Source organism: Hipposideros armiger, unplaced genomic scaffold (assembly GCF_001890085.2).
Source record: "Hipposideros armiger isolate ML-2016 unplaced genomic scaffold, ASM189008v1 scaffold_275, whole genome shotgun sequence".
NCBI classification, from domain to species: Eukaryota; Metazoa; Chordata; class Mammalia; order Chiroptera; family Hipposideridae; genus Hipposideros; species Hipposideros armiger.
The window spans coordinates 1,579,539-1,605,323 of NW_017731625.1; the positions used below are offsets into that span (position 1 = coordinate 1,579,539).

Consider the following 25,785-nt stretch of genomic DNA (forward strand, 5'->3'; position numbering starts at 1 on the left):
CACCCCCGCCCTCCCTCCTCGCCCAGCCAGGCTGAGCACCAATCTCCTCAGAGTCTCTGCCTATCCGGGAACACCCGCTACCTGGCTCTGGCAATGGACCACCCCACAGGGGCCTGGCACGGCCCCGGACTCGCCCTAACCCTGCGGCACCGCGGAGACGGTAGGCCCCATCGAGAGCGGACTGGGGCAGATACCCTGGGCCCAGTCCCTGAGCCAGCCCCTCTCCTGCGCAGGTGCCCTCCTGAATACCACCCAGCTACAGTCGCTGCTGTTCGGCGCCGACTCCCGCTGCTTCACACGGATGACCCCGGCCCTGCTCCTGCTGCCGCGCCCCGGGCCCGCGTCCATGCCGGGGAACGGCCGACTGGACACGTTGCCCTTCCCATCGCCCAGGTGCGCGCTAGCTGGGCCCAGGAGAGCGGGGAGGTGGGGGCGGCGCCTCCTCGCGCACACACCCGACCCCCCTCTCCTTTCAGGCCGACGCTGGAGCCGAAGGAGCTGCCGCCCAGCACTGACCCCTTCCTGGAGACGCTCACGCACTTGGTGCGCGCGCTTCGGGGGCCCACGGACCAGGCTTTGCCACCACGCCTGGCCGTGGACCCAGGAGCGCTAGCCGGCTTCCCGCAGGGCCTTGTCAACCTGTCAGACCCCGCGGCCCTGGAGCGCCTGCTCGATGGCGAGCAGCCCCTGCTGCTGCTGCTGCCACCTGCCGCCGTGGATCCCGCACAGCAGCCTCAGGGACCCATGTCAGCGCCATGGGCCGCGGGCCTGACGCGCCGCGTGGCTGCCGAGCTGCAGGCGGCGGCCGCAGAGATGCGCGGCCTCCCAGGGCTGCCGCCCACCGCCCCGCCGCTGCTGGCACGTCTGCTCGCGCTCTGCCCGGGGTCCACGGGGGACCCAGGAAGCCCCAGCGGCCCGCTGCGCGCCCTGCTGCTACTAAAAGCACTGCAGGGCCTGTGCGCAGAGTGGCGCGGGCGGGAGCATAACGGGCCGGCGCGGGCGCAGCGCAGCGCGGGGGCCGGGGCCGCCGGCGGGCCTTGCGCGCTGCACCAGCTGAGCGTAGATCTGCGCGCCGAGCGCTCGGTGCTCATCCCCGAGATGTACCAGGCGAACAACTGCCAGGGTGAGTGCGGCTGGCCGCAGTCCGACCAAAACCCGCGTTATGGCAACCACGTGGTGCTGCTACTCAAGATGCAGGCCCGAGGGGCCGCCCTGGCACGCCCGCCCTGCTGCGTGCCCACGGCCTACGCGGGCAAGCTGCTCATCAGCCTGTCAGAGGAGCACATCAGTGCGCACCACGTGCCCAACATGGTGGCCACTGAGTGCGGCTGCCGGTGACCCTGTCGTGCCCCGAGTGGCGCCCCTGCCCATATTTATTCGAACCCCAATAAAGACCACAAGCACTCGGCAGAGGCGTCCGTGAGTGTTTGGAGGCAGGCGGGGGACAAGGCTGCTGCAGGAATTCAGGTTCTGCCAGCTGGCCCAGGCAAGGCCACCAGCTAAGAAACCTGTTTCCTTATCTAGAAAGTAGGATCACTTTTCTCCCAGGGGAGCAGTAAGGTTAAAAGGCATTAATCCATATTAAATAACCACTTTTGGTGGTTATTTTGGTGTCATGACACCTGTTCACACAAGCACACGTTTTAGTCGATGACCAAACGCATCACCACCAAGCCCAGCTGTCCTTTGGCTCACAGGACTGGACGCCGTTGGCACCCCCTGCCTCCCCGTCCACCACCGAACCCCCATCTGAAGTTCCTATCCCAGCCATTCAGATTCTGGAGTCGGGACTCAAAGGAGCAGGCGATGGGGACCGCAGTACTCCCTTTATTTTGCTGGAACCGGGGGCCACAAGAAGAGGCCCGAGATTCCAGCGCAGGATCCAGATCCGGCTCAGTCCCGCCCCTTGCCGGTGCGGTGCTTCCGGCGGCACAGAGGCCAGTCTTCCTCGTCGGGGCGCCGCGGGGAAGCCCAGGTCTGCCTTTTCCTGTGCTCTGGGTCTCGGGAGTCCCTCACCCACGGCCGACGGCCTTCTTCGCGTGCCTCCCAGCCCCGGGGTTGGGCTCCCCGGGGCTCCCTAGCGGCCCGTGGCTTTTCTGCCTTCTGCGTTGTCTCCTCCCTCCGCGGTCTTTCCTCCTTCCGGCGCCTCTCCTTCCGCGGACTCTCTTTCCGCGGCCTCTCCTTCAGCCCTCGGTGGGCCAGGGGCGCGCGCTCCTTCCCAGCGGCCTCCCCAGGCTCCCCCTTTTCCTTCTCTACAGCCTCCGCTCTCCCAGGAACCTTGGTCTTCTCCCCTGCCTCCATCTGGGGTACAGGGGATCCGGATGGAGGGGCCAAGGCCACGGGCGTTGGCTGCAACGCGGACAGTGTAGGATGGTGGGATCAGTGCAGGATGGTGGGATCAGTGCAAGTCTACACCACTGGCCTGGGCCCCTTCCCTGGATGAGGGCCCCTCTGCCCAGTGCTGTTGAAAGAAGCGCTTACCAGGGGCAAAGCAGGCTCCTTTGGGGCCGAGCTTGGTGGGACCCATGGCTCAGGGACAGGCGCAGGGGCGTCCGCCTCCCCAGCCACAGCATCTGGGTGAGGACCAGAGGGGATGTGTGTCAGCCTGCATGGAGGTGCCGACCACACTGTCCTTCGCAGCCCTTGCCGCTAGAGCTCCCTCTGCCTGGGGACAGGCAAAGGGGACCAGCCAGACTCCAGTGGGTATGCTGAGGCTGGGCTGCATCCCTCAGGACCTGGGAAGGGGTTCCAGGTCTCCCCTGCTGCGGGCACCCCCTTCCCCCCAAACCTCCCTCGTTCCAGTTGCAAAAGAACATGCAGTTTCTCCACGGGCTGCAAAAGCACCCTGGTGCCCAAGAAAGGCGCATATCACCAAATGCGGGGTACACACGGCCCATCCTGGGCATGCTAGGTCCATGGCTGTTCATAGGGGAGGGAAGTGCACGAAGGTGCACTGGGAGGGGAAGCCCCCTCAAGGTCCATTGTGGGGCAGGGGAAGGAAGCACACAAAGCTCATCCTGGAGAAAGAGGCCCAGGACCCTTGGAGAAGAAAGGCTTCCCTGCGGCGGCGCCCCGACGAGGAAGACTGGCCTCTGGGCCGCCAGAAGCACCGCACCGGCAACAAGGGGTGCATAAAGCAAGGAGGGCAGAGGAGTACCCTCGCACAAGGTCCATTTTAGGGGAAAGTGGGAGAGGGGAGCAACAGGGGCCTGTCATGGAGGGGTGCAAAGACCCAACCCTGGGGGTGCAGGCTCACCGTGGAACAGCTGGAAGGCTGAGCCCAGCAGTGCCACCAGCGAGGCGAGCACCAGGCACTTGTTGAGCGACAGGTCTCCCCAGGGTAGCTCCTCGCTCAGGGCCCGGGGCGGTGGGGGCGGCTGCGGGGGTGGCACGGCTTGTGCCTTCTTGCGTGCAGGGCTCCGGGGAGCTGCATGAGCAAGTGCTTGGCTGGGGTTGGTACCAAGGAGCAGACCTGCGCCCTAAACTTGGCTCAGTCCTGCCCTGGCTGTGTGGCCCTGAGCAGGGGAACTAAGCTTGGCAGTTTCATTGTGATGTGGAGAATATTCTAGAAGATAATTAGCTGAATCATGAATTAGCAGAGGCTCCCAGCCCTTTTAGTTACTGCCTGTGACACCTGGACACCACTCAGCCAGGAGCCCACATCCCACCCTGTCTCCCCCTACCCCCAAGCCCAAGGACCCAGCCCAGGATTGACTCCCCATGCCAGTCCATACCCAGTCTCCACCTCACCCCTGCCTCCTGCAAACCCACTTGCTCCTGCTTTCAGCCTCTCCTTGCCCGGTCCTGGGGCCATTTTGGCTACAGGCCCCTTTTCTGTCTTCTTGGGCCTGGCATCCACTCCGCCTGTGGGACTGCCCTCAGCCTCAGGCTCCTGAGAATCCTGTGGGGAGTCACCAGTCATCCCAAGCATTTCCTTCCCATCCCTCCTGTGAGGGAGCTCAAGCCTTTGCCATGGGCTGTAGAAACCCATCACCTTGGCTAGCATGTCCCCGACTCCAGGTGCATTCTGGGCTGAAACCCAAGGGTCCCAGCTACTCACGTGGGGCCAGACGCTGGAGTCAGCTAGACTGGGCATCACTGTTGGTGGGGAAAAAGGGAGACTCAAGGTCATGAGGCCCCCCAGGCCAATCCCACCCTCCACCGGGCTCCGCTGGGCGAGGGACTGCTAGCTGCTCCCACTTTATAGATTGTAAAGCAGACAGACTCAGAAGCAGCCTTGCACAAAGGCAAACAGCATTTCCCTAGCAGGCTGGGATATGAACCCTGACCTGTGTGGCCCAATCCCTCTGCATTTGGGGCTCTTTACAGACTCTTGAGCCACCAAGGGGCCAGAGGTGAGAAACGGGAGCACAGTTTAAGCCAATGTAGGAGTCCAAGTACTGGTCTCTGAAGGTGAGCTACCTGGCTCAACGGGAGGATGGGGGCATGAGTTTCATGCTGCCAGCATCCCCGCAGGTACCTCGAGTCCTGTTATCCTGAGGTTGGCCAGGGTAGTGGTCATCCAGTGCAGAGAGGTCCTCACTCGCCTGGCAGTTGCCCAGGCCTCCATCCAGCTCTTCCAAGGCCCTGGTTGTCATGGAGATGTCGAGAAGCAGTGGGTCCAGATGTGGGCTGTGGGAGGTTGGAGATGGAGAAAAGGCAGCTGGCATTTACTAAGTCCCGCTGTGTCAGGGCCTGACCTGGGGGTGGGGGGTTCTGTGTACATGAATTACCCAACCCTGCCTCCCCGAGCCCTCAAATGTCCCTCTGCATGCAGACCCTTCACTTGGCAAATTCAGACTCATGCAGGGCATGGCCCAGGCACCCACCCTGACTCCCCATGCCTGCTTTGGGGCTCCTTCCCATCGCCTAGCCTCTCTGGGGCCCCAGCATCCCTGAGCACACAGTGGAGGCTGCTGCGGCCCAGAAAGGGCTGAGATCCACCCAAAGTCACACAAAGATGAGCAAAGAGCCCAAACCAGAACCCTGGGCCCCAACGTCAGCTCATGTTCTCTGAGACCAGGGACTATTTTTATCTGGTGCCCAAGGCCTGAGGGACAGGCCAGTGTGCAGCCCAGCCCCTCCCAGGCCTTTGCCCCCATGGGGTCTCTAGACCATCCTCACCTGCCATTCCTTGCACCCAGTTCCCCATGACCCTCTAAATTAGGAATTCAAGCCCCAGCAGCCAGAACCAGCCTCATTCTGGCCACAAAAGGCAGAGGAAGGGTGAGGGCGTCCTAGGCATCTCCCAATCCCAACACTGGGGTCCCTGTCTCCTCTCACTGCCTCTGCTCCCACAGGCAGAGGAGGGAGCTAAGGCTGGGGACAGAGGCATTGGCCAGAGGTCATTGCAGAGCTTGAGGTCAAACCCAAGTCTGTCGGCTTCCCAAAGCCCTGCTTTTCAAGTCCCCTAGTACCTCAGCTGCCAGCATTAGTTTGTCCCATCCCTGGGCAGAAAGGCGACCCTTCCCTGGGGCTGGAGCAGGGCAGTGGGGGAGGGGCCCAATGGGCAGGGAGTGCATGCCCCTAGGTATGTACGGGGACAGCCACAAGAGTTGGAGACCCCGTTGGACCTCAGAGATGCCTTCCTCAGACCCTGGGGACCCCAACCTCTGTCCAGGCTTCCCCTGCCCCACTTACTCCACAGCCGCTTCACTGGGCCTGGTGGACGGGATGGAGGGCGGCCCCAGAACAGACAGCAACAGGTGGCCGGAGGCAGCAGGCTTGGCCAATCAGATCTGTGGCTGGAGTAGGAAGGGGAGGAGGGCCAGGCATAACTGGAGCGTCCCCCACTGCAGCCGGACCAGGCATTGGCCAGAGGTGACCCACCCCCACTTCTGCACAGAACCACTATCAGGCTGGCCACAGTGACCCTAGGAACATCACTTCCTGTCTCTGAGCCTCAGAAAAAGGGACCCTGGGGGTGAAAGCACCCACAAAGTGTGGTCCCCTTGGCTTCTCCCACGGATTCAATCAGCAAGCCTGTGTGCCTCCCCCATAACCAGGGTGACCTATGGAGTCCTGGGGCATCAAGGAGGGCTTCCTGGAGGAGGACAAGGTCGCTGCAGGAATCCAGGTTCTGCCAGCTGGCCCAACCAAAGCCCAGGCAAAGCCACCAGCTCAGAAGCCTCAGTTTGCTTATCTAGAAAGTGGGATCACTTTCTCCCAGGGGATCAGTAAGGTTAAAAGGCATTAATCCATCTTAAATAACCACTTGATAACTGTAGGTGTCATGACACCTATTCACACAAGAATACTTTTGTTTAGTTGATGACCAAACGCATCACCACCAAGCCCAGCTCAGCCGTGTGGGAAATTATTTTGTCATCTTTTAAAAATAACAGTTTTATTGAGACACAATTCACACACTATACAATTCAACTCTTTTAGAGAGTACAATTCAATCGTGTTAAGTACATTCACACAGTTGTGCCACCGTCACCTGTATCTACTTCCAGAACATTCTATCACCACCGAAAAAAGCCCCATTCTCTTAGCAGTCACTTCCCAAATCCCCACCTTCCCCAGCCCCTGACAACCACTAACCACTTCCTGTCTGTGGATGTGCCTGTTCTGGACATTTCACATAAGTGGAATCACACACTGGGTGGCCTGTGTGCCTGGCTATACACATATGCATATAGAGTATAACCACAGATATTAGAAATATACACAGGAAAAAAAAGTCCGGTAAGAAACATACCCACATCTATTTAGCTCCCTCAATGAGTATCCATCACTCTTATATTTAGCAACAACTTGCTAAAAAGAGAGACCTGGGCAACATGGGGCTGGAAATTAATGGCAGAGCAACTACGTTCATGCTCAGTCTATTAATCTCTTTTTTCTATAATGAAACCTTTGTAAAAACGTTTGAAATATTAAAAGTAAAGTACTGAAAAGTGTATAGAGGAGCATAGAAAGACATACAGAGGGTGCCAAAAAAATGGATACACATTTTAAGATAGGAAAAAAATGTATTAATTGTAATGATATATACTGATAAAAGATGAATACAAGTGACATTTGACTTCTACAATTACAAGAGATGCTCAAAGTGGTTACCATCAGTGTCCAGACACTTCTGATTACAGTGAACTACTGCTTGAGCATAGATATTATCTCTTAAAATGTGTATACATTTCTTTGGCACCCCAGTATACACACACACACACACACACACACACACACACACACACGCACGGTCTGGCAATTAAGTTCACAAACTCATCCTGGAAAAAGTGCTACATACCTCACTGTTGAACATCACTATGGCCACCTTCAAAATATTCCCGTTGGGAAGCTATGCACTGACGCCAGCACCTAGTCTACCTTTCAAAGCAATTTTGGAACTCTTTTTCTGGAATGGCCATCAGAGCTGTCATCGTATTACTTTTGATGTCCTGAATGTCATCAAAATGTTTCCTTTCAATATTTCCTTTACTTCGGGTAAAGAAAGAAGTCATTGGGGGCCAGACCATGTAAGTAGGGAGGGTGTTGCAATACAGTTATTTGTCTACTGGCTAAAACTCCCTCACAGACAGTGCCGTGTGAGCTGGTGCATTGTTGTGATGCAAGAGCCATGAATTGTTGGCGAAAAGTTCAAGTCATCTAACTTTTTCATGCAGCCTTTTCAGCACTTCCAAATAGTAAGCTTGGTTAACTATTTGTCCAGTTGGTACAAATTCATAATGAATAATCCCTCTGATATCAAAAAAGGTTAGCAACATCTTTGTAACAAGTTTGCGAACTTAATTGTCAGACCGTGTGTGTGTGTGTGTGTGTGTGTGTGTGTGTGTGTGTGTGTGTGTATCTCGGATCAAAAAAACAAAACGGCCACCAGTTTGAGATAAGCACTGCTCATTCTGGCTGTGCCCTGTGGTCCTTGGCAACTGCATGTTTTTACAGAGCTGTGGCAATGCTACCAGCATTTTATCATCCCCCACAGATGTGTGTGTGGATATGTGGCCAAGTTGCAGCAGTTCAAAGCCTTCCTTGAGGGTAGCCAGTTGCTCAGTTGGTTACAGTGCAGTGCCCATAACACCAAGGTTGCCAGTTCAATTCCCACATGGGCCACTGAGCTGAGCCCTCCACAACTACTCTGAAACAACTACTTGACTTGGAGCTGATGGGTCCTGGAAAAACACACTGTTACCCAATAGGAAAAAAAAGAAAGAAAGCCTTCCTTGGGCCTGGTTCTTGCTGCAGGCTGTTTGACTCAAATTAATGATACTTGGTCCTTGTTTACTTCCCCTTTTCCTTGCTGCTTGGCTCAATAGCTTTTGTTCCTGAGAATAATGTTAGGAGAAGTGGCCAGGCTTGAAAATGACAATGAACGTGGTGAAAGGATGTCCGGTCCTTTTTTATTTTTACTTTTTAAAATTATGTATTTTGAAATTTTTCAAATGTGCAGAAAGGTGAGGGAGTTTTACAGTGAAGGCCCACATAACCTGCCACCTAAATGCTACAGGTGATATTCTGCTGTGCTCTCCCTGGGCCGCCTCCATCCAGCTGTCCATGGCTCCATTTACCTATTTCACTTTGTAAATTTTGTTTTAAGATCAGCTGCTGGCATGGAACCACCCCAGGGCGCACGCCTCAAGTTAGAGATCAGTCAGGACCTGTCTGTGGTTTTCATGATTACATGAAATTTACATGGACTGAAATGTAAAGTCTGAAGTGCACTGTCAGATGGCTTTTGTCAAATGCACACACCAAGTGTCACCCTCCAGTGACATATTCCCATCACCTCACGTATGAGTCTCCTGCAGCTGCTGAAACAAGTCACCACCAACTGGATGGCTTAAAACAACACATCATCTCACAGTCTGGGGTCAAGAATCTGATACGGTCTCACAGACCTAAACCCAGGTGTGGGCAGGGCTGGTCCTTCCAGAGGCCCCAGGGAGAACAGTTTCTAGCCTTTTCCAGCTTCTAGAAGCACCATGTCCCTGCCTCGTGGCCCCTCCTCGATCATCACAGCCAGCAGTGCAGCCTCTTCCATCTCCCTGACTCTGAGCCTCCTGCCTCCCTCTTATGAGGACCCTGTGATGACAGTAGGCCCCCTGGTGAATCCAGGATCACCCCCATCTCAGGGGCCTTGACTTAACCACATCTGCACTTAATTCCCTTGTCACGTGAGGTGACATGTCCACAGGTCCCACGAATTAGGCGTGGATATCTTTGGGGGCTATTATTCAGCTGACTACACTCTGCAAATCTTTCTTTTAAATCATAGTGAGACCCCCAGACTCCCCCACCCATCCCCATGTCCAGATGCCTAACCTCGCCATGCTAGACACCAGGCATGGACCCTCCATCCTTGACTTGCCATTCCCACACCCTCCACTGTCCCTTCCTAGAAGCTTAGCTCTCACCACCTCCAAGAAGCCCTCCTCCTGGGTGCCTTCTTTCCCTCCCTGCAGTCTGGGGGCTCCTCACCTCTCACAGACTCCCTTCTCCTGGCAAGGTACCTCCCCTCGGCTGATTTATCTCAGTCGCCATCAAGCCCAGCCAGGGCAGGCTGCCTTGGCCACCTGTGCCGACCCTGAGCCTTTAACCACTGTGGCCTGCTGAGTGTGGAGGTTGCCTCTCTCTTAGGGTCAGCATTTGTATGCATCCCTAGATTAGGTAGAGGAAGGAGAAAATGACACTTGCGGGGACACTGGGTGGTGTCTGGGGACATCTGTGGTCGTTAAGACTGGGGGTGATCCTGCCATCCAGTGGGTGAGGCCCAGGGATGCTGCTCACCTCCCCCCATGGTGCCCCCAGAAAACAACCTGGTCCCAATGTAGATAGTAGGAATTTTCTGCCTCAACAACTGAACACTGCCCGCTCCATAACCAAGATCCAACAGCAGGTAAGCCTTTCAGTGCCAGATAAAATCTGGAAAAAGATTCTGGTCTGGCTTTGGTGTTTACAATGTAGGGGTGGCAGGTGCCTCAGTTCCTTCTTTCTATCCCGCCCCCCAAAACACACACACACACACACACACACACACACACACACACACACACACACACACACACACACACACACACACACACATGCGCAGCGTGCCCTCACCACCACACACAGGGAGCAAAGCAGATGACAACATTCCCCATCCTGCAATCTGGTCACTCCCACCTCCCTGACACCAGGCAGAGGAAGCTAGCTGCCCAGGAACCAGAGCCCACCCTCCCCATAAGGGTGACATGATAGTGCTCCCCACCACCCTCCCTGAGCTGGGAGCCCTCAGAACCCCTGAACCCCAACAGCCCTACCCCGACCACACACACACTTCTTTTCTCCTTCACCCCTACTTTTTTACAACTTGTTTCAGTCTGCTACACTTTTATCCCCTTTCCACCCACAAATGATTACAAATTAACCCGTACTTTGTCTAGAAGCAGCACATAGCTGCCACTGAAGAAACAACCCTCCCCACCTGGAGTCTCAGCACCTGAGGCTTCTGCTGGTTCCCCACCAAATGAAGGGGCCTGGGTGTTACCTAAAATTCATCCCCCAGATTCTGGCCTGGCAGGCAAGGAATTCTTGGAGACACCCCACTGGACCTGTTCTGTGTGGGCTGCAAGGGCCACAGTCTTGACCCGGATGACCTTTAGTCACTTTCTGGCCTCACTTAAGAGGCGTAAATACAGTGTGTCCCAGTAGTACCAGTAGCCAGCCATTGGCAGGTCTGCATTCTGGACTCTGGGCCCACAATCGTCTATCTGGGTAAGATACTGGAGATCTACCAAGAGGTAAAAAACAGATTTTGAAACCGGGAGGCTCTTCCAGCCTCAAGAAAACAGGGCCTAAATAATAACAAAGATACTAATCTACAAATAACCAGGACACTTAAGAAGCACCCTAGGGTGGGGTGGGTGGGAGTGAGCCCTCCCAATAAAAATGTGTGCCTCTATAGAAAAATTGAAAAAATTACAAAGTTAACTGAAAATGCATCTGCTTTATGTTTTCACCATGAGACCATGAGCTGCAATTCTAAGCAATGTTATTAATTTGATAGTCTTCCTCTGGGAAAATTCTTTGGTTGGCCCAATATTTGCAATTGTTACAGTTTTTGTTGAGTTTTAATAATTTACATTATTATGCATTAGACGTTTTTATTACTTATAAATATTGTATAAGTAAATAAATATTGCATTCCACAGGGAAGGGAATTTGGAGATACACAGGGACTCAGACACATGCTTTGCAAAGTAAATTTTTATCAGTTTTGTAATCATTCAAGGTCTCTTTGGGGAAAGTTTGTGTAAGTTTCTATTTGTGCCTAAAACGTGAAACTGTGAAAAAAAGTGGGACCTGCAAGGAACAGTATTTTTGCTTGGTAAGTGCAAAATTTAGTTCTGATATGTATTTCTAACTTTAACTGCCAGGAGCGATATCTGCTTGGGGAAATCTTTAGTTCAAACATGAAATATCTGAGTTTATCTGCAAGGAGTAATATTTTTATATGTTAAGCCCAAATGTTAGACAAAATATCTTACTAAATTTTAATAATATCTTGGACATTAAAAGTTCCCTTTTCTATTGTAAGTTGTTTTAAAAACGTGAAAGACTAAATCCAGAAATCCATCATTATGGTCGATCATTATGAGGCTGTTACTAAATATAATTTTGTCCTATTGGGGGGTGGGGGCGCTGGTACCCCCTTCCCCCCAAATACCCAGGGCCTTGTCGTCCCGAGTCGACGACAAGGGGAGAGGCATCCTGCTGGAGGAAGGGACCTTAGCGAGGGCGACAAGGACCACGGCGCAGACTGGGCCACTGGGAGATCCCAGAAAGCGGACCCAGCACGGCGCACCCACCCCTAGGCCCGGTTGTGGGGGCGGGGGACCGGGCTGGTCGCGCGCGCGCGTTCTCGGCGCCTCGGCGGCCCACCCCCTAAACATCTTCCCCAATTTACGGTGTGGGCTCTCCCCCGGCCCCTCGCGGTCCGCCAATCAGAAGCCGAGAGGGGCGGGCACGCCTTGTTTCCTGGAGGCCTCGCCCCCTCGCGCGGCCTCGTTCCCGGCGGCGTGGGGGGCGTGGCCTGGGCGCGGCCTCTATAAAAGCGAGCGGCGGCCACGACGCCATTTTGGGAACGGCGAGCAGCGGCGGCGGCGCGGGGAAGGGCAGCGGAGGTTTTCTGGTTTCGGACCCCAGCGGCCGGATGGTGAAATCCTCCCTGCAGCGGATCCTCAACAGCCACTGCTTCGCCAGAGAGAAGGAGGGGAATAAACCCAGCGCTAACGTCTACGCCAGCCGCACCATGCCGCTCCTCAGCTTGCACAGCCGTGGCGGCCGCAGCAGCGAGAGGTGAGCGCCCCGCCCCCGCCCGAAGCTTCCAGAAGCGCCGCTGCGCAGGTCCGCTGGGGCGCGGCCTCAGGGCGCCACGGAAGTCCCGGGAGCGCGAGATGCGCTGTTTCGTCGAGTCCGCAGTCGCGAGGTGGAGGCGGGACGGATCCAGGGTCCCGGGCCTCGCAGGCGGTCGGGGAGCACGGGGGCACCTGGCTGGGTCTGGGATCCCGTGGGGGCTCGTGGTCGAATTTGGGAGAGGGCCGCGGGATCGGGGATCGGATTTGGGGAGTGGTTTGGCTCGAGGCCGAGTCGAGTCGGGCCCGTGAGTCCCATGAATCTGCACTTTGCGGGCGCGGCCTACTAGTGTTGATCTCGGGGATTTTGAGCATTCCGTGGGTGGGAAAGTTCAAACAGGGTTTCGTACCCCGCTCCTCGTTGTGGTCCCCCTGGTGATCCCGCTTTTTGGCCCTAAATCGCGTGGGTCCGGGTGCGCCAGGCCTCCGAGGACACGCGGGGCGAGACGGCGCCACGTAGATGCCGCCTGGGGCCTTTCTCGGGGTGGCGGCCCGACGACTCCCCGCGCGCGTACGACCCCCGGCCCTTCGTGCCGCTCCCTTCCGTTAGGGACGTTTTGGTTGAACGTGGTCGTGTCCGCCTTCGAGGGGTGGAGAAGAGATGAGGTTTGCTTGTTGTAGTTGGCAGCATTTTAGACCTCCCTGGAGGGTTTTATTAGCTCCGCAGAGCGGTCATGAGTTGCAATGCCTGCGGGCCGCGGCTGGGGGGTGGGGGGCGCGCCCCGATGGGAGTTGTGTAAAATGGAGGCGACTTTGGGGCTTGTTTACACTGCGCAGCAAATGGCTGCTGGCGCTCCCGACTGCACGATTGTGAAAATCCCCCAGGGCACCGGGCCGCTCTGCCTAGATGACGTAACCTCGAGGCCTACCGTGGGGAGGGGCCGCTCCACAGGCTTGTCCCCGCCGCGCGCCCTGCCTAGTGGTGGGCCGGCAACAGAAGGGTCGCCAGAGAGGCCTCTTCATGTATAAAAACAGGTTGCTGGCGTCCTGAGAAAGCACTAGAACTTCGATTTTTGCTATAGACAGCGAAACGGTAAAAGGGAAGCTAAAGTGATCTGAGTTAGAAATGGGAGGTGAAGTTTGTCGGGGAGGTAGGTAGGATTGGATTGGTGAGATTTTATGCGTGTTTTAAAATAATTCAAGGGCAAAAGACCACCAAGTGGGATTTTGAGTCGTTAACGGAGGAGGCCAATTGACGTTACTTCTTGTCTCTACCTGGGACAGAGCTTTTGAGCTGACTTCGGGCAAACACCGGATTGGGAGGGCAGAGGCAGGAGTCCCAGGTGGGCGTGGACTCTGGAATACCTTGGCCTTCAGCTGAAGGCCAGTGCAGCTAACCAACCCTTTTTTCTCCAGTTCTAGGGTCTCCCTTAACTGCTGTAGTAACCTGGGTCCAGGGCCTCAGTGGTGCTCCTGATGTCCCTCACCCACCCCTGAAGATCCCAGGTGGGCGAGGGAATAGTCAGAGGGATCACAATCTTTCAGCTAATTTATTTTACTCTGTAAGTATTGGGGCCCTGAGCTCCCCTGCAGGGGGCAGTGGCTGTCCCCACCTGCTGGCCAGACCTGCAGCCCCTGCCTCTCTGGCATTTATGCACCCACTGTGAGCCAGCAGTTCTGTCTACACAACTTCATTGATTCTCAGAATCCTGGCGTAGGGGCTGGGGGGGTCAGGGACACACAGACTGAGCTGCAGCCCAGGCCCAGCCCAAGCCACAGGGAGCCCTCGGCCAGCTCCCATTTGTGCCTCAGCCTGGGGCTCCCACCCTGACCCTGGGCCAGGAGGCCCTGCAGCAAATGGCAGCACTGCAGGGGGCTGGGTAACTGGTCATTTATACCCTTTTCCGATTTTCCACATTGTGCTGACGGGGGAAGACCCATGTCGGTGTCTAAGGTGCGGACTCCTTTGCAGGATAATCGGCTGACTGTAACAGAGGAACTAACATCTAACCACAAGACGAGAATTCTCAACGTCCAGACCAGGCTCACAGATGCCAAACATGTCAACTGGAGAGCGGTGCTGCGCAGCTGCTGCCTCTACATCGAGGTCCCTGGTGGCCCTCTGCCTGAGGGGAGCAAGGACAGGTGAGGGCAGGCTCATGCTTGTCCCCACTCCGGGGGAGGAGGGAAGCCTGAGTCAGGAGCCAGGCTGGCTATCATTTTTTGGGTAGGGGTTCCCTTTTTGAAGCACTGCACCAGTAATTCTTTGGATTCAACCCCAGGGGACACAGGGCCATGTCTGGGGACATCTGTGATTGTCATGACTGAGGGTTCCAGGCATCGAGAGGTGGGGGGTAGGGCCAGTGATGTTCAACCTCCCACAGTGCCTGGGTGGGCCCCCACAGAACGACCGGTTCTAGTGTCCCTAGTGCCAAGAGGGAGACCTGGTCTAGACCTGAAAGAAGGGTGCACCCTGTGAATGTGGCACCCTAGAAGTGGGAGGTGTGGGGCTGGGCCCCCTCCAGTGGCGCGGGGTAGGGGTGGTGCAGGCAGGCAGACCCTGATGGTGGTGCTTCAGCTTTGCAGTTCTTCTTGAGTTTGTTGAGGAGCAGCTGCACGCTGACCACGTCTTCATTTGTTTCCATAAGAACCGTGATGACAGAGGTAGGTAACTGCTCGTTGCCAGCCAGTCCTGCTGGCATGGGGGGAGAAGGCACCTACTCCCCCTGGGTGGCAGAGGCAGGGTACAGCCCAAGGTCCCATTCTCAAATCTTGATACTCAGTCCTGCTGTCCACAGGCCCTGCCACACCGTGTTGGGTGTCCCCAGTCTACTCTGCTCCCTCCCTATTATTGCCCCCTGGGGCCTTCTGGTAGGGGCCTGCTTGGGGGGGGGGGCACAGCCCAGGGTGCTGAAGGCCGCACTGGCTCTGACACAGTTTGCTCCACAGCCGCTCTGCTCCGTACCTTCAGCTTTATGGGCTTTGAGATTGTGAGACCGGGGCATCCTCTTGTCCCCAAGAGACCTGATGCTTGCTTCATGGCCTACACGTTTGAGAGAGAGTCTTCTGACGAGAAGGAGTAGTGGCCAAGCCACCTGCACCCCTCACCTTCGCCACCCACAGACCATCACAGACCGCAGCCCCTTCGCGTGTCACGCCTTGTTGGGTGGTGTGACCTATTGTCTGGGGCTGCAAATGCCAGGCCTGCTACCCTCTTCTGGGTTTGTCCGCATGTTGTAATTGTGCAAATAAACGCTCACTCCAAATTAGCGATATATTTCTTGAAGTTTAATATTGTGTTTGTGATACTGAAGTATTTGCTTTAATTCTAAATAAAAATTTATATTTTACTTTTTTATTGCTGGTTTAAGATGATTCAGATTATCCTTGTATTTGGAGCAGGAGTTTCTTATTTGAAGTTTTGGAAACAGTTTTAGGTCTTAACTTGGAAAGTCAGGTATTAATCTATATCCCATTGCTCAAAAATCTGAATAAAAATGATTACACTTCCAAGACCTGCTTTGGCTGCCTGTGTCAACGCGCCAGCGGAAGGGGGTGCTTTTGAGAGAAACCAGCTTGGGATGGGAAGCCAAGGGCCTGGTCTCTGGCCACAGCCAGGTTGCTGTGGGATGTGCTGGCTGGTTCTGCCCCAATGTCTGTGAGGCTGTCTCAGGGTCGTGGAGCCCCACCCTGGCTGCCTCTGCATCTTAACCTTCCCAACCTCCAGGGCAGCTCTGGATGGCAGCCTGCTCCACCCTGCATGGTGGGCCTGGGACTCCCCTGCTCCAGTGTCCTTCCCTGCGGCCGCCAGTCCTGGAGGCTGGCCAGCTTCCTGCCCACCCTTAATGGCCTCACCTGTGCCCAAGGCTGTTTGGGGCACCGCTGGGACTTTCCCAGGTGTGACTGCACCCCTGTCCGGCCTACCCTTCCAGGGGAGGGTCTTGCAGTGCTGTGCTGGGGCTGAAGTCCTGGCAGAAATGAGTCCTGAAGTTAGGGTTGGGGTTGGAGGTAGGGTTGCTGAAGGTGCAGGATGGGCCTACTGCAGTGCCACCTGCTGGCAGTATCTGGGAGCACCTCCCACAAGATTTCACATCCAGGCCTTGGCTGGGAAATAAGCTGCAAAGGGAGCTTTTTTTTTATTATTACATTTATTTGGGGTGACATCAGTTAATAAAAGTATGTAATACAATTCTATAATACACCATCTGTATATTGCATTGGTGTTCCCCCAAAGTCAAATCTGTCACCATATACCGGGGGTGCCAAAAAAATGTATACAAGTGGACACTGGTCAGCATTGCTCAAGCAACGTAATCAGAAGTGTGGGGAGTATTTTCTCAAAACGTTCAGATTTTGCTTCCTGGCAATTGTCGACAGTTTGGCTCAAACTCTTATAAGTTTAAAAAAAAAATGTCTGGATGTTGATGGTAACCACTTTGAGCACCTCTTGTAATTGCAGAAGTCAAACGTGACTTGTATTCATCATTTGTTAGTATACATTGAGTATTGCAATTTTAATAGTTTTTTCCTTAAAATGTATATACATTTTTCGGCAACCTCTGTATTTGACTTTCTTTACCTTTTCTACTTACCCTCTCTTTTCCCTCTGGTTACCACTAAACTATGAGTTTTTGTCTTGTTCATTTGTTGCTTTCAGTTTTATATCCCACACATGAGTGAAATGGTTCTCGACTTTTTCTATCTGACTTATTTCGCTTAGCATAACATTCTCAAGATCATCCATTTTGCAAATGGCAGTATTTCCTCTTATGGCTGAGTAGATTCCATTGTAATATACTACACCTTCGCAAAGGGAGCATCTTTTACGGAGAAGGAAAGGTGCTGGGGGAACTTGAGTATATGGGGGTGGGATACTTAGCAGCTACCTGAGTGATGATGGATCCAGTGTTCAAAGGTCTGGGGACAGAACTGGACACAGATACTCCCAGTCTATGTGGGCAGGGCAAGGGCAGAGAAAGGGCATTGGGTTTGGGACATTGAAGGATAAATAAGAGTCTTAAGCAGAGGAGTAGAGGGGAGGGTGTTTCTGATGGAAGAAACAGCGTGGGCAAGGCCTAGAGGCCAGAAAGTACCTTCAAAGATGGGCAATGTAAGCAGGAGGGGTTGGCCAGAGAGCTTGCAGTCTTTGGAGGACCCCACTGTATTCTGAGGGCATTAGGGAGTCATGGGAGATATCTGAGCAGGAGAGGGACCTGGTCATATCTGGGAGTTAGAAAGATCCCCCTAGAATCACCATGGGTGGAGGGGGAGTGAGGAGGCATTACTGGAGGCCCCAGGCCAGCACAGTGGGACCTCTCAGAACTCTTGTGTTCACTTTTTAGTCATAAACTGAAACCTGTTCTCTCCTTCAGGACCCTTGATGAGTCTTGCACGCAGTTAGTTTAGTCCATCATCCTGTGCTATTAATTAAGCAGCTATTGTGTGTTAAACCTGGCCCCTGTTCTCATGGAACTCACAGTGACAGGTAAGAGATGAGTAAATACTTCCAGGTGGTGATAAATGCTCTGGGGGGAGAGGGAGGAGGAAGCAGGGAGAGGAACCAGAGAGGGCCCAGGAGGAGCAACTTTATTTACTTACAGGAGGTGGGGTTGGAACAGTCTGGCAGGGGGGAACAGCGCCTGCAAAGGCTAGGCAGCTGGACAGAATTTAGTTTAACAGGGACAGCGAGGAGGCCACGGTGGGTAGAAAGAGTGGGAGGAGGTGGCGGTGTTACGGGAGTGTGGGCTACTCTGGGCGCGGTATCCAGGTTCTTGGCGTCTCGAGCAAAGAGTTGAACGAGATACGGAGGTAAAATAGTAAAAGAGCAGTTTATTAGAAGAGATAGTATATTTCAAAGAAGTAGAAGCAGGCCTGAGAAATAGAGAATAGCTCAAGGGCCCATTATTAGAAGAGAAAGTACACTCCAGTTTGGAGCGGGCCGTGCAAAACGAAGGGGAGGCTCAAAATGCTTTTTTTTTTTTAAAAAAAGAAAGGGCTGACTGCCCAGGACTTGGAGTTTTTATCCCATTTTCTCTAGAATGGGCTGTCCCTCTACACCTGTGATTGACAGGTTATTATTACCTCATCTTTTTAGACTGCGCCGGTGCGAGTGACTGGTCTGATCTAGTTGGGTATTTTGTACCCATTTGTTTCCGCGCAGGAGTAGATCATTTCAATGAAACAGGGGAAGTTTGGGGTGGAGAAGGGAGGTCTCCTGAGTGGTCGCATTCTGTGGGGACATGCAGGAATGCAGAGACCTAATGCCTGCCCTTAACTGCCTGCCTTGTTTTCCCTCCTTGAGAGACATGATCCCCATAAAATCTCTATTGGAAGTTGAGGGACAGTATCTGTCTCTGTTTCCTGCTGGGCAAGGGCATAGAGCTGTCCCTGCCTATTGGGGGATTCACGGAACCCTCACCCTAGCTGATGTCAGGTGAGAGGAAGGGGTCTTGAGATCCGCCTGGAAGACTGTGTTGGCTTCTTTGGTTGTGATCTTATTGGGGTATCATCTGTATCCCCAAGTCCCCTGAATGAGGAAAAAAATAGATTTAAAATAATACCATTAACTTTTATGAATCTGGCCATTCAACTGGTCACTCAGGTGGTTTCCATTGTCCAGGAGCTGGGCCCAGAGTGGGTTTGGAAAGAATCATTAGGCTTACTGGCCTGGGGAAATGTTCTCTGAGACGGAATTACCCAAGAGTTAGGTCCGGAACGGCTTGGGAAGTCACAGTCTTTTAAGTAGTTATCTGAAGCAGGGGTAGATTTCTATGGTTCCGATTAAAAAAAAATCTAATGTTCAGGATTAAGAAACTGATTTACAAAACAATCAAGAAGCAAGGGAATAGGAAAATTCTATGATTCAGTCCAGGAGCAATCTTTGGTCTAGGATTCAGAAACTAATTAGAAGGAGTAATCAAAACCAGGGGCTAAGGAATTAAGAAACTAGGGAGAAGGAAACTTAAAATTTCTATACTTAACATTTCTATAGGAAAGAAGATTTAAAAGTTTTTTGGGGGCCGGCCGAGTGGCGCGATGGTTAAGAACTCGCTTGGGACGCCAGAGGGCCCCGGTTCGGATCCCACATATGAGGGCCAGTGAACACTGCCCTCTACAGCTAAGATGCTGAACAACAGCTCAACCTGGAGCTGGGCTGCCGTGAGTCGCGGTGTAGGCTGCAGTTCCTGTGGCAGTGGGTTGCCATGGGCTACCGTGTGTAGCCAGCAGCCAGCATGAGCGGCCAGCAGTGAGCGGCTGTCCAGAGGCCAGTGACTGATCTGCCTCACCCGGGAAGAGCGCAATGATGGTGCCAACTTGGGCAAGTGAAGCAACGTCTTCCACAACTAGATTGAAGAACAAAACGACAGCAACTTGTCTGTTCCCCTTCCCCAATCCCCCAGCGCTGTTCCCATCCCCCCAATTCCCCAATAAAAATCTTAAAAAAAAAAAAGTTTTTTGGTTTTTTTTGGGGGGGAGGGGGGCTACTCTCTTGGCCCACAACAACAGGATATGGAAACATTTGGGAGGTGAGTTCAGACAGACTCCGATAGGGTGGGCTGTGCTGGGTGGGCCTCCTTTCCCCCTGGAGACCTCAAGCAGCTCTTGACAAGGACATTCACACTAGAGGAGTCAGCACCAGGGGGTGCTCCAGGGCCAGGAATGCCTCCCATGTTGGCACTGGAAGGGGTGTCCACCTGGCTTCTGGAAGGTGGGGAGAGGGATTCCACACACTCAGAGAGACACTGGCAGGGAGCATCCACACCTGGAAGAGGTGAATGGCCCTGGCATCAAAAACCTCAGCTGTCGATTCCCAGCCAGAGCTGAGCAGCCGCTGAGCTGCCAACAGGTGGCAAGATGACTCAGCTTAAAAAAAACAACCCAAAAAACCCAAACACCTCAGCTGGCACTAGCCATTATCTCCCTTCTTTCTTGGGGAGGCCTTAGGACTAAGTCCCCAGCATAGAAGGGGCAAGCATTGCGGGGTGGGGGGAGGGGAGGGAAGGTGTCCCCACCTTGCACTCTCTGCTGGCTTTCTGGCTCCACCCTATTGTGGAGAAACTGCCCCCAGCCCCAGTTCTGGGAAGGGATGCCTGCCTCCTGGAGAAGTCCTGGAACTGGCGCATCGCTCTGGGAGGTATCAGTCCCACAGCAGCTCCAGGGCGTGGCCCATCGAGGCCTCGGTGGCCTCGACTAGGTATTCACAGCATAGCCAGTCCTCCAAACCGGGCACCTCACCACCAGCGGCCCGCTGCGCAAGGTTCAGGACCAGCAACGTGCGGCGCACCCGCAGCCAGAGCCCCAGCGGTGTTCCGCGGCCACGTAGCTCGTATCCCGGCCCCCAAAGCAGCGCCTGCAGTGCCCCGCGCGTCATGGTTGCGGAGGGTCGTGCGCGGGCCAGCTGGGCTGCCAGGCGCTCCAGGCCCGCGGTCAAGGGAGTGGCCAAGGGCACCGGGCTGAGCAGCGTGCGGAGCAGGCGGCCCAGCTGCAGCGCGTGGGCGCCCAGAGGTTCCGAGGGCCGTTGGTGAACGCGGCCGAAGTCTGCTAGCAGCAGGCGCGGGGGCCCTGAGGCCGCGCAGCCCCGCGGCGCCACCAGCAGCAGGTTCTCTGGACGCAGCTCGGTCAGGGCCGCGCCCCGGGCCTCCAGGTGCTCCAGGGCTCCACTCAGCTGCAGCAAAAGCAGGGCCACGGCCCAGGCAAAGTCTGCGGGCCTCTGCGCGCCTGCTTCCACCAGCCACTGGGCCACCGTGCTCTCCGGTACCTCCGCCACCAGCGCCACGGGGCCGTTCCAGGGCGCCTCGGGCAGTGCACCTTCGGGCACCAGGCCACACAGCCCCTGGAGGTTGAAGCGCAGGGGCAGCGAGGCCTGCAGCTCCAGGCCCCACGGGTGGGGCTCCTTGGCTCCCGGGCTTGGGCACCTGCAGGACAGAGGAGACCATCAGTACCTGACCCTGAAGCCCCACCCCTCCCCCCCAGCAAAGCAACCTGCTCCAGCGGCTCTATCTGCCCTGAAGCCTCCACGCCCACCCCCAACCTATTCTCACTCTGACTTTGGAGGGGCATCCTGCTCACCTCCAGAAGCAGGGATTAAATGTAAATTCAGTTGTTAGTTGCCAAGATGATTTTAAGGAAAACTGTATCAGGGAGGGTGGCATTAAACACCTGCCTGCCAAAGAGGTGGGTTCTTCCCACTTAGTAAAGTGGGAGGTGACAACTAAGGTGGCAGAGCTGGGCTGTCCAGTAGAAATACAACGCTGGCCATTTAAATTTTTCCAGTAGCCACATTAAAAAAAAAAAAGAAACAGGTGAAAGTAATTTTCATAATGTATTTTATTTAACCCCATATATCCAAAGTGTTATCATTGATCAGGTCACCAATATAAAAAATATTGAGATATTTTACATTATTTTTATAGTTTGATACTAATTCTTCCAGACCAGGTATGTATATGACACTGAGAGCATATCTCAGCCTGGGACCAACTGCATTCACGTGCTTGAAGTCACGCATGGCCAGCAGCTGCAGTACTGAACAGCAAAGCTCTTTCTAGAAGGTCAGGAGGGCATCAGGTCTGTGGATTACATTAGAATCATCTGGCAGGAGTGTTTAAAAATTACAGGTGTGGTGGTGGGGGGCGTTCTGGGATGTGGGTATTTAAAAAAATAAAGTCCCCAGGGGCATCTGAGATGGAGCCAGGATCCAGCTGCCCACTAAAGAACTCACAGCCAAAGCCTTTTGTAGTTCATAAGTGTGGCGATTGCGTGTTCACGCTGTTGTGTGAGATGTGTTTCCCTCAATGTTTCAACATCAAACCAATGTTTCAACATCGGCACATTGCCCATCTAACATGGAAAAAAACCTCACAGCCAGCAACAGCCCCCTCCATGCTCCAGTCTGCAAAATGGGTCCATGATAACACAGTCCGTCAAATTGATGACGTTCCCCCAAAATGGTGATGGGTGGTCTGATGCTTGATGGTATGGCTTATTCAACAGGAATTATTTTTTTCTTAGTGGTACATAAAACAAAAGCATCTTAGGACAAAACACGGTAATACTTGCAGTATTGTTATTACTTAAAGTGGTAGCTGTCAGCCTGCTGTGGCTGGTGAACTCAGTGGCTTGTTAACCAGAATTCCCTGGGGAGCGAGTTAAAAATGCAGATTCCTGGGCCCCTGAGACTTGTGGGGAGGGGATTTTAACGAGACTCCCAGGTGATTGAGAACCATGGTTCCAATGGCTGCCTGTGTTAATTTCTGTTAGTTCCAAAATAAGCATTTGAGCCCAAACTGCAGGTGTGGGTTAAGCCTAAGACAGGAAGTTGGGGAGCCCTCCGAGGAGGGCCGGTGGTTGGGCTCACCTTGGCATCCAGGACATGCCACACCTCCTTGTCCACCTGCACCATGCGGTAGTAGAGGGCATCCCCGCTCTCCACACAGGGCAAACTGTCCAGGAGACGGAAGCTGTGATGGGAGCAGCAGGGTCCCGGGCGGCCCCCCAGGAACCGGGCCCGGAGTCGAGCTTGCACAGCCTGGAGGCCCTCCAGCTGCCGGGCCTCCAGCGCAGCGTGCACAGCCTCTGGGCAGTGCAGGTCGTGGAGCGACAGGCCTAGCTCCGTGTCCAGTGAGCAGAAGGGCAGCTCTGCAGGGGGACAGGCTGGCCTGGCCTCGTCGTCACTTGCCTGGCTCTTGTCCACACTGCGGGACCCTAGAAGGAGCCTTGGAGGCTTCCCTGCTGGAGTGGGGCTGGGGCTGAAGACCCTGTGTGTGGGCAGGGACCGAGCCCTGGCCAAGATCTTCTTGGGGAGGGGTGGGGGCAGAGGCTGCGGGTCCGTGGAGGAGGACCCGGATGTTGGGGTTCCGCAGGCTTTGGAGGACAGCAGGTGGGCACGGACCTCACCTGTGAGGGGAGGTTGGGAGGTGAGGGGGGTGAGGACGTGCAGAATATGGGGCCCTGGACACACAACTCCACCCCTCAGCCCCATGCCCTCATCTCTGAAATGGAAATCAAACTAACACCCAAGTGCCCTGTGCATTGGGAAGCAAAGACACCATCCCCGTGTATAGATGAGGAAATAGGCTCAGAGGAGTGACAGACAGTGGCAGAGAAGCATCCGGTCTAGCACCAGGTAACCCCACTGCATTGCATGGCTCTGGGCAGCTGACCGCACCTTTCTGAACTCCAGTTTCCTCATTTTTACAAGATGGTGAGCCCAGACTTTTTTGTTTCCCTTTTTAAAACAAAGTTGGGGGAAAAGCTAATATATTTGAGTTAAATGGTCATTAGGCAGAGAGTTCCTTAAATGGTAAAGAGAGGCTCCACTCCTTTGCTCGGGGCACCCACCCTCCTTCCAGCCCAGGTCCCCCTCCATGGCTCACCAAGGTTGCAGTACGTGGGCTGAGTTGGCCAAGTGGGAGCACTGGATCCGGGGGTCTCGGTGGGAGGCTCAGGGCTGCTCATGCTGCTGAGTGGGGGGTATACGTGGGTGGGCACATGCGGGGTGTTCGTGATGGTGGTGGGTGGGTGTTCACAGCCCTAGGCCAGAGCAGGGCAGTCTCCCATACTTTGGTCTTCTTGCCCAGCCTTGACCCTGCTGTGTGGCTCTGGGAGGGTTTCTTGCCCTCTGTGGGCCTCTTTCCTCATCGGCAAGACAGGAATGTCGCCTATCAACCTTTCAGGGTGGTGGGAAGGACTCTATACTTTTGTGACATGGATAGAATGTCTAGCCGTGACCATGGGCTGTCTGGGGGACAGCTGAAGGCCAGTGACAATACTCAGGGACCGGAGCTTGGGCCTTGTCCTCAGAGCTCAGCCCTGTCCAACCGATAGCAGCTTGGCCTTAGACCTGCCCCACCCAGATTCCAGGTCACCCCAACTTGGAAAAGTTGCCGCTTCTGCCCTCTCCCTGCCCCAGCACCCCTCCAGGAGCCTCCTACCTTTAGTACAGGAGTGACCACAGGCAGGGGACCTTGGAAACAAGCTCCCAATAGCTGCAACCCCTGGCTTCCCAGGACTGTATGACATGTCACCAGCAGTGAATCGGAAATGCTCTGCAACAGTTAGACCGCAGGCTGGGGCTGGGGTGGGCCTTTCTATATCACTTCCCCAGGGACTGGCCACAGGTTACTCAAAGGTGGGGACAGCTTTCCAGGCAGAAGGAACAGCCTGAGCAAAGACAAGGAGGTGTGACCTGGAAGTGAACAGTTCCAGGGCTAAGCGCAGAGAGGAAGCATGTGGGGAAGATGGGCTGAGGTCCTGATGGTCACTGGAGGTGAGTGGCAGTGGGAGCTTGAGGAGATTGAAGGGGCAGATGTTTGAGGTCCCCCATCTTTGGGGAGCATAGGGAGCACCAGCAATGACTGTTTAGGGAAAAATGCAACCAGGGTTCTTTCCTCTGTGGCTTTCATTTCCTGGAGAACCACTTCCCCTTCTGTAGGACTATCTGAGAAGCTCCCAGTGTCCCGCCCACCAAGACCCTTGGACTGGAATCAAATGTTTCCTGCACTCTGGGCAGGTGCCACTCCATTTGAGCCCAGCTCTGTTCTGACTTGCTGTGGCAAGTCCCTACCCCTCTCTGTATTCAATGAAGAAAAAAAGTGTCTCCCACTCTCTTAACAGCCACACTAGCTAGATTTTTCTTTAAAAAAATGAATCATCTCAGGCCAGCCAGGTGGCACGTTGGTTAACAGTTAGTTTGGGATATCAGCCCTAAGCAGCAGGGCCCCAGTTCGGATCCCACATGAGGGCCAGTGACGCTGCCCTCTATAGCTAAGATGGTGAACAACAGCTCGACCTGGAGTTGGGCTGCCGTGAGTCACCGGCAACGGCATAGACTGCAGTGGGGCTGGCCGGCAGAGGGCATGAGCTTTTGTGAGCTGCCGTGAGCCACCGTGAGCGGCTGTCCAATGGGTGGTGAGTGACTGCCTCAGCTGGGAAGAACGCAATGATAGTACCAACACTGGCCAGTGAAACGACGTCCTCTACAACTAGACTGAAGAACAAAAAAGGACAGCAACTTGTCCGTTCCCCTTCCCCAAGTCCCCAACATTGTTCCTCTTCCCCAATTTCCCAATAAAATCTTTAAAAAAAACAAAAAAATTGAATCACTCACTTCCCTCCCCCCACCACTGGGGACTCCCCTTCCCTTACCCCGTACCCCAAGAATAAGACAGGATTCAGGAAAGTGGTTTGAACCAGGGACTTGGCAGCCCCTGCAGATGGGGAAACTGAGGCGCATGAGGCAATCGTTTTGCCTGCCTTTGCTGTAGGAGGAATAGGGGAAACGAGGCCCTTAGGGAAGGTCCCACAGCCTTGGAAGTCAGGCACAGAGGGGTCCACCCCACAACACCTGACATGTCCCTATCCTGCTTCTGTCTCCTGCAGGGCAGAAAAGGAACCTTCTTCCCATGCTCAAATGGGGAAACTGAGGCCCAGAGAGCCACTCTGGGGTGGCAAGTGAGAGGCTGCCCTTGACCATGGCTTCTTCTGA

At 54.6% G+C, this 25,785-nt stretch overlaps 4 protein-coding genes across 6 annotated transcripts in view; 2 read left to right on the forward strand and 2 right to left on the reverse strand.

The window, feature by feature from the left end:
* Nucleotides 1-1,402, forward strand: part of AMH (anti-Mullerian hormone) — an 8,472-nt gene extending 7,070 nt beyond the window's left edge. The window contains exons 3-5 of the mRNA XM_019657297.1: nucleotides 52-160; nucleotides 234-393; nucleotides 477-1,402. Of these exons, the coding sequence (XP_019512842.1) occupies nucleotides 52-160; nucleotides 234-393; nucleotides 477-1,338 (1,131 nt within the window). The 3' untranslated portion in view covers nucleotides 1,339-1,402. The remainder of the gene's footprint in view (nucleotides 1-51; nucleotides 161-233; nucleotides 394-476) is intronic.
* A 409-nt stretch (nucleotides 1,403-1,811) lies between these two features.
* Nucleotides 1,812-5,700, reverse strand: JSRP1 (junctional sarcoplasmic reticulum protein 1). The gene is made up of 7 exons (XM_019657229.1): nucleotides 5,641-5,700; nucleotides 4,481-4,632; nucleotides 4,061-4,098; nucleotides 3,772-3,901; nucleotides 3,257-3,427; nucleotides 2,482-2,573; nucleotides 1,812-2,349 (listed from the first exon to the last, which is right to left on the reverse strand). The coding sequence occupies exons 2-7, from the start codon at nucleotides 4,596-4,598 to the stop codon at nucleotides 1,894-1,896; spliced, it is 1,005 nt and encodes a 334-aa protein (XP_019512774.1). The 5' UTR covers nucleotides 4,599-4,632; nucleotides 5,641-5,700; the 3' UTR covers nucleotides 1,812-1,893.
* A 6,360-nt stretch (nucleotides 5,701-12,060) lies between these two features.
* Nucleotides 12,061-15,812, forward strand: OAZ1 (ornithine decarboxylase antizyme 1). Its single transcript, XM_019657231.1, is given in 6 exon segments — nucleotides 12,061-12,303; nucleotides 13,716-13,773; nucleotides 13,775-13,861; nucleotides 14,272-14,444; nucleotides 14,878-14,963; nucleotides 15,249-15,812. Coding segments are annotated over 6 exon segments (684 nt in total). The 5' UTR covers nucleotides 12,061-12,157; the 3' UTR covers nucleotides 15,383-15,812.
* Nucleotides 15,813-19,775: 3,963 nt separating this feature from the next.
* Nucleotides 19,776-24,993, reverse strand: PEAK3 (PEAK family member 3). Of its 3 annotated transcripts, none has more exons than XM_019657236.1 (3): nucleotides 23,675-24,993; nucleotides 22,655-23,195; nucleotides 19,776-21,211 (listed from the first exon to the last, which is right to left on the reverse strand). In XM_019657236.1, exons 1-3 carry the CDS (start codon nucleotides 23,754-23,756, stop codon nucleotides 20,437-20,439), a joined length of 1,398 nt encoding a protein of 465 aa, XP_019512781.1. In that variant the 5' UTR covers nucleotides 23,757-24,993; the 3' UTR covers nucleotides 19,776-20,436. The 3 variants fall into 3 exon arrangements, with proteins under 3 accessions (XP_019512781.1, XP_019512780.1, XP_019512779.1); XM_019657235.1 differs by having other exon boundaries at nucleotides 20,431-21,214; nucleotides 22,657-23,195; XM_019657234.1 differs by having other exon boundaries at nucleotides 20,431-21,214; nucleotides 22,657-23,765.
* Between the last annotated feature and the right edge of the window lie 792 nt (nucleotides 24,994-25,785).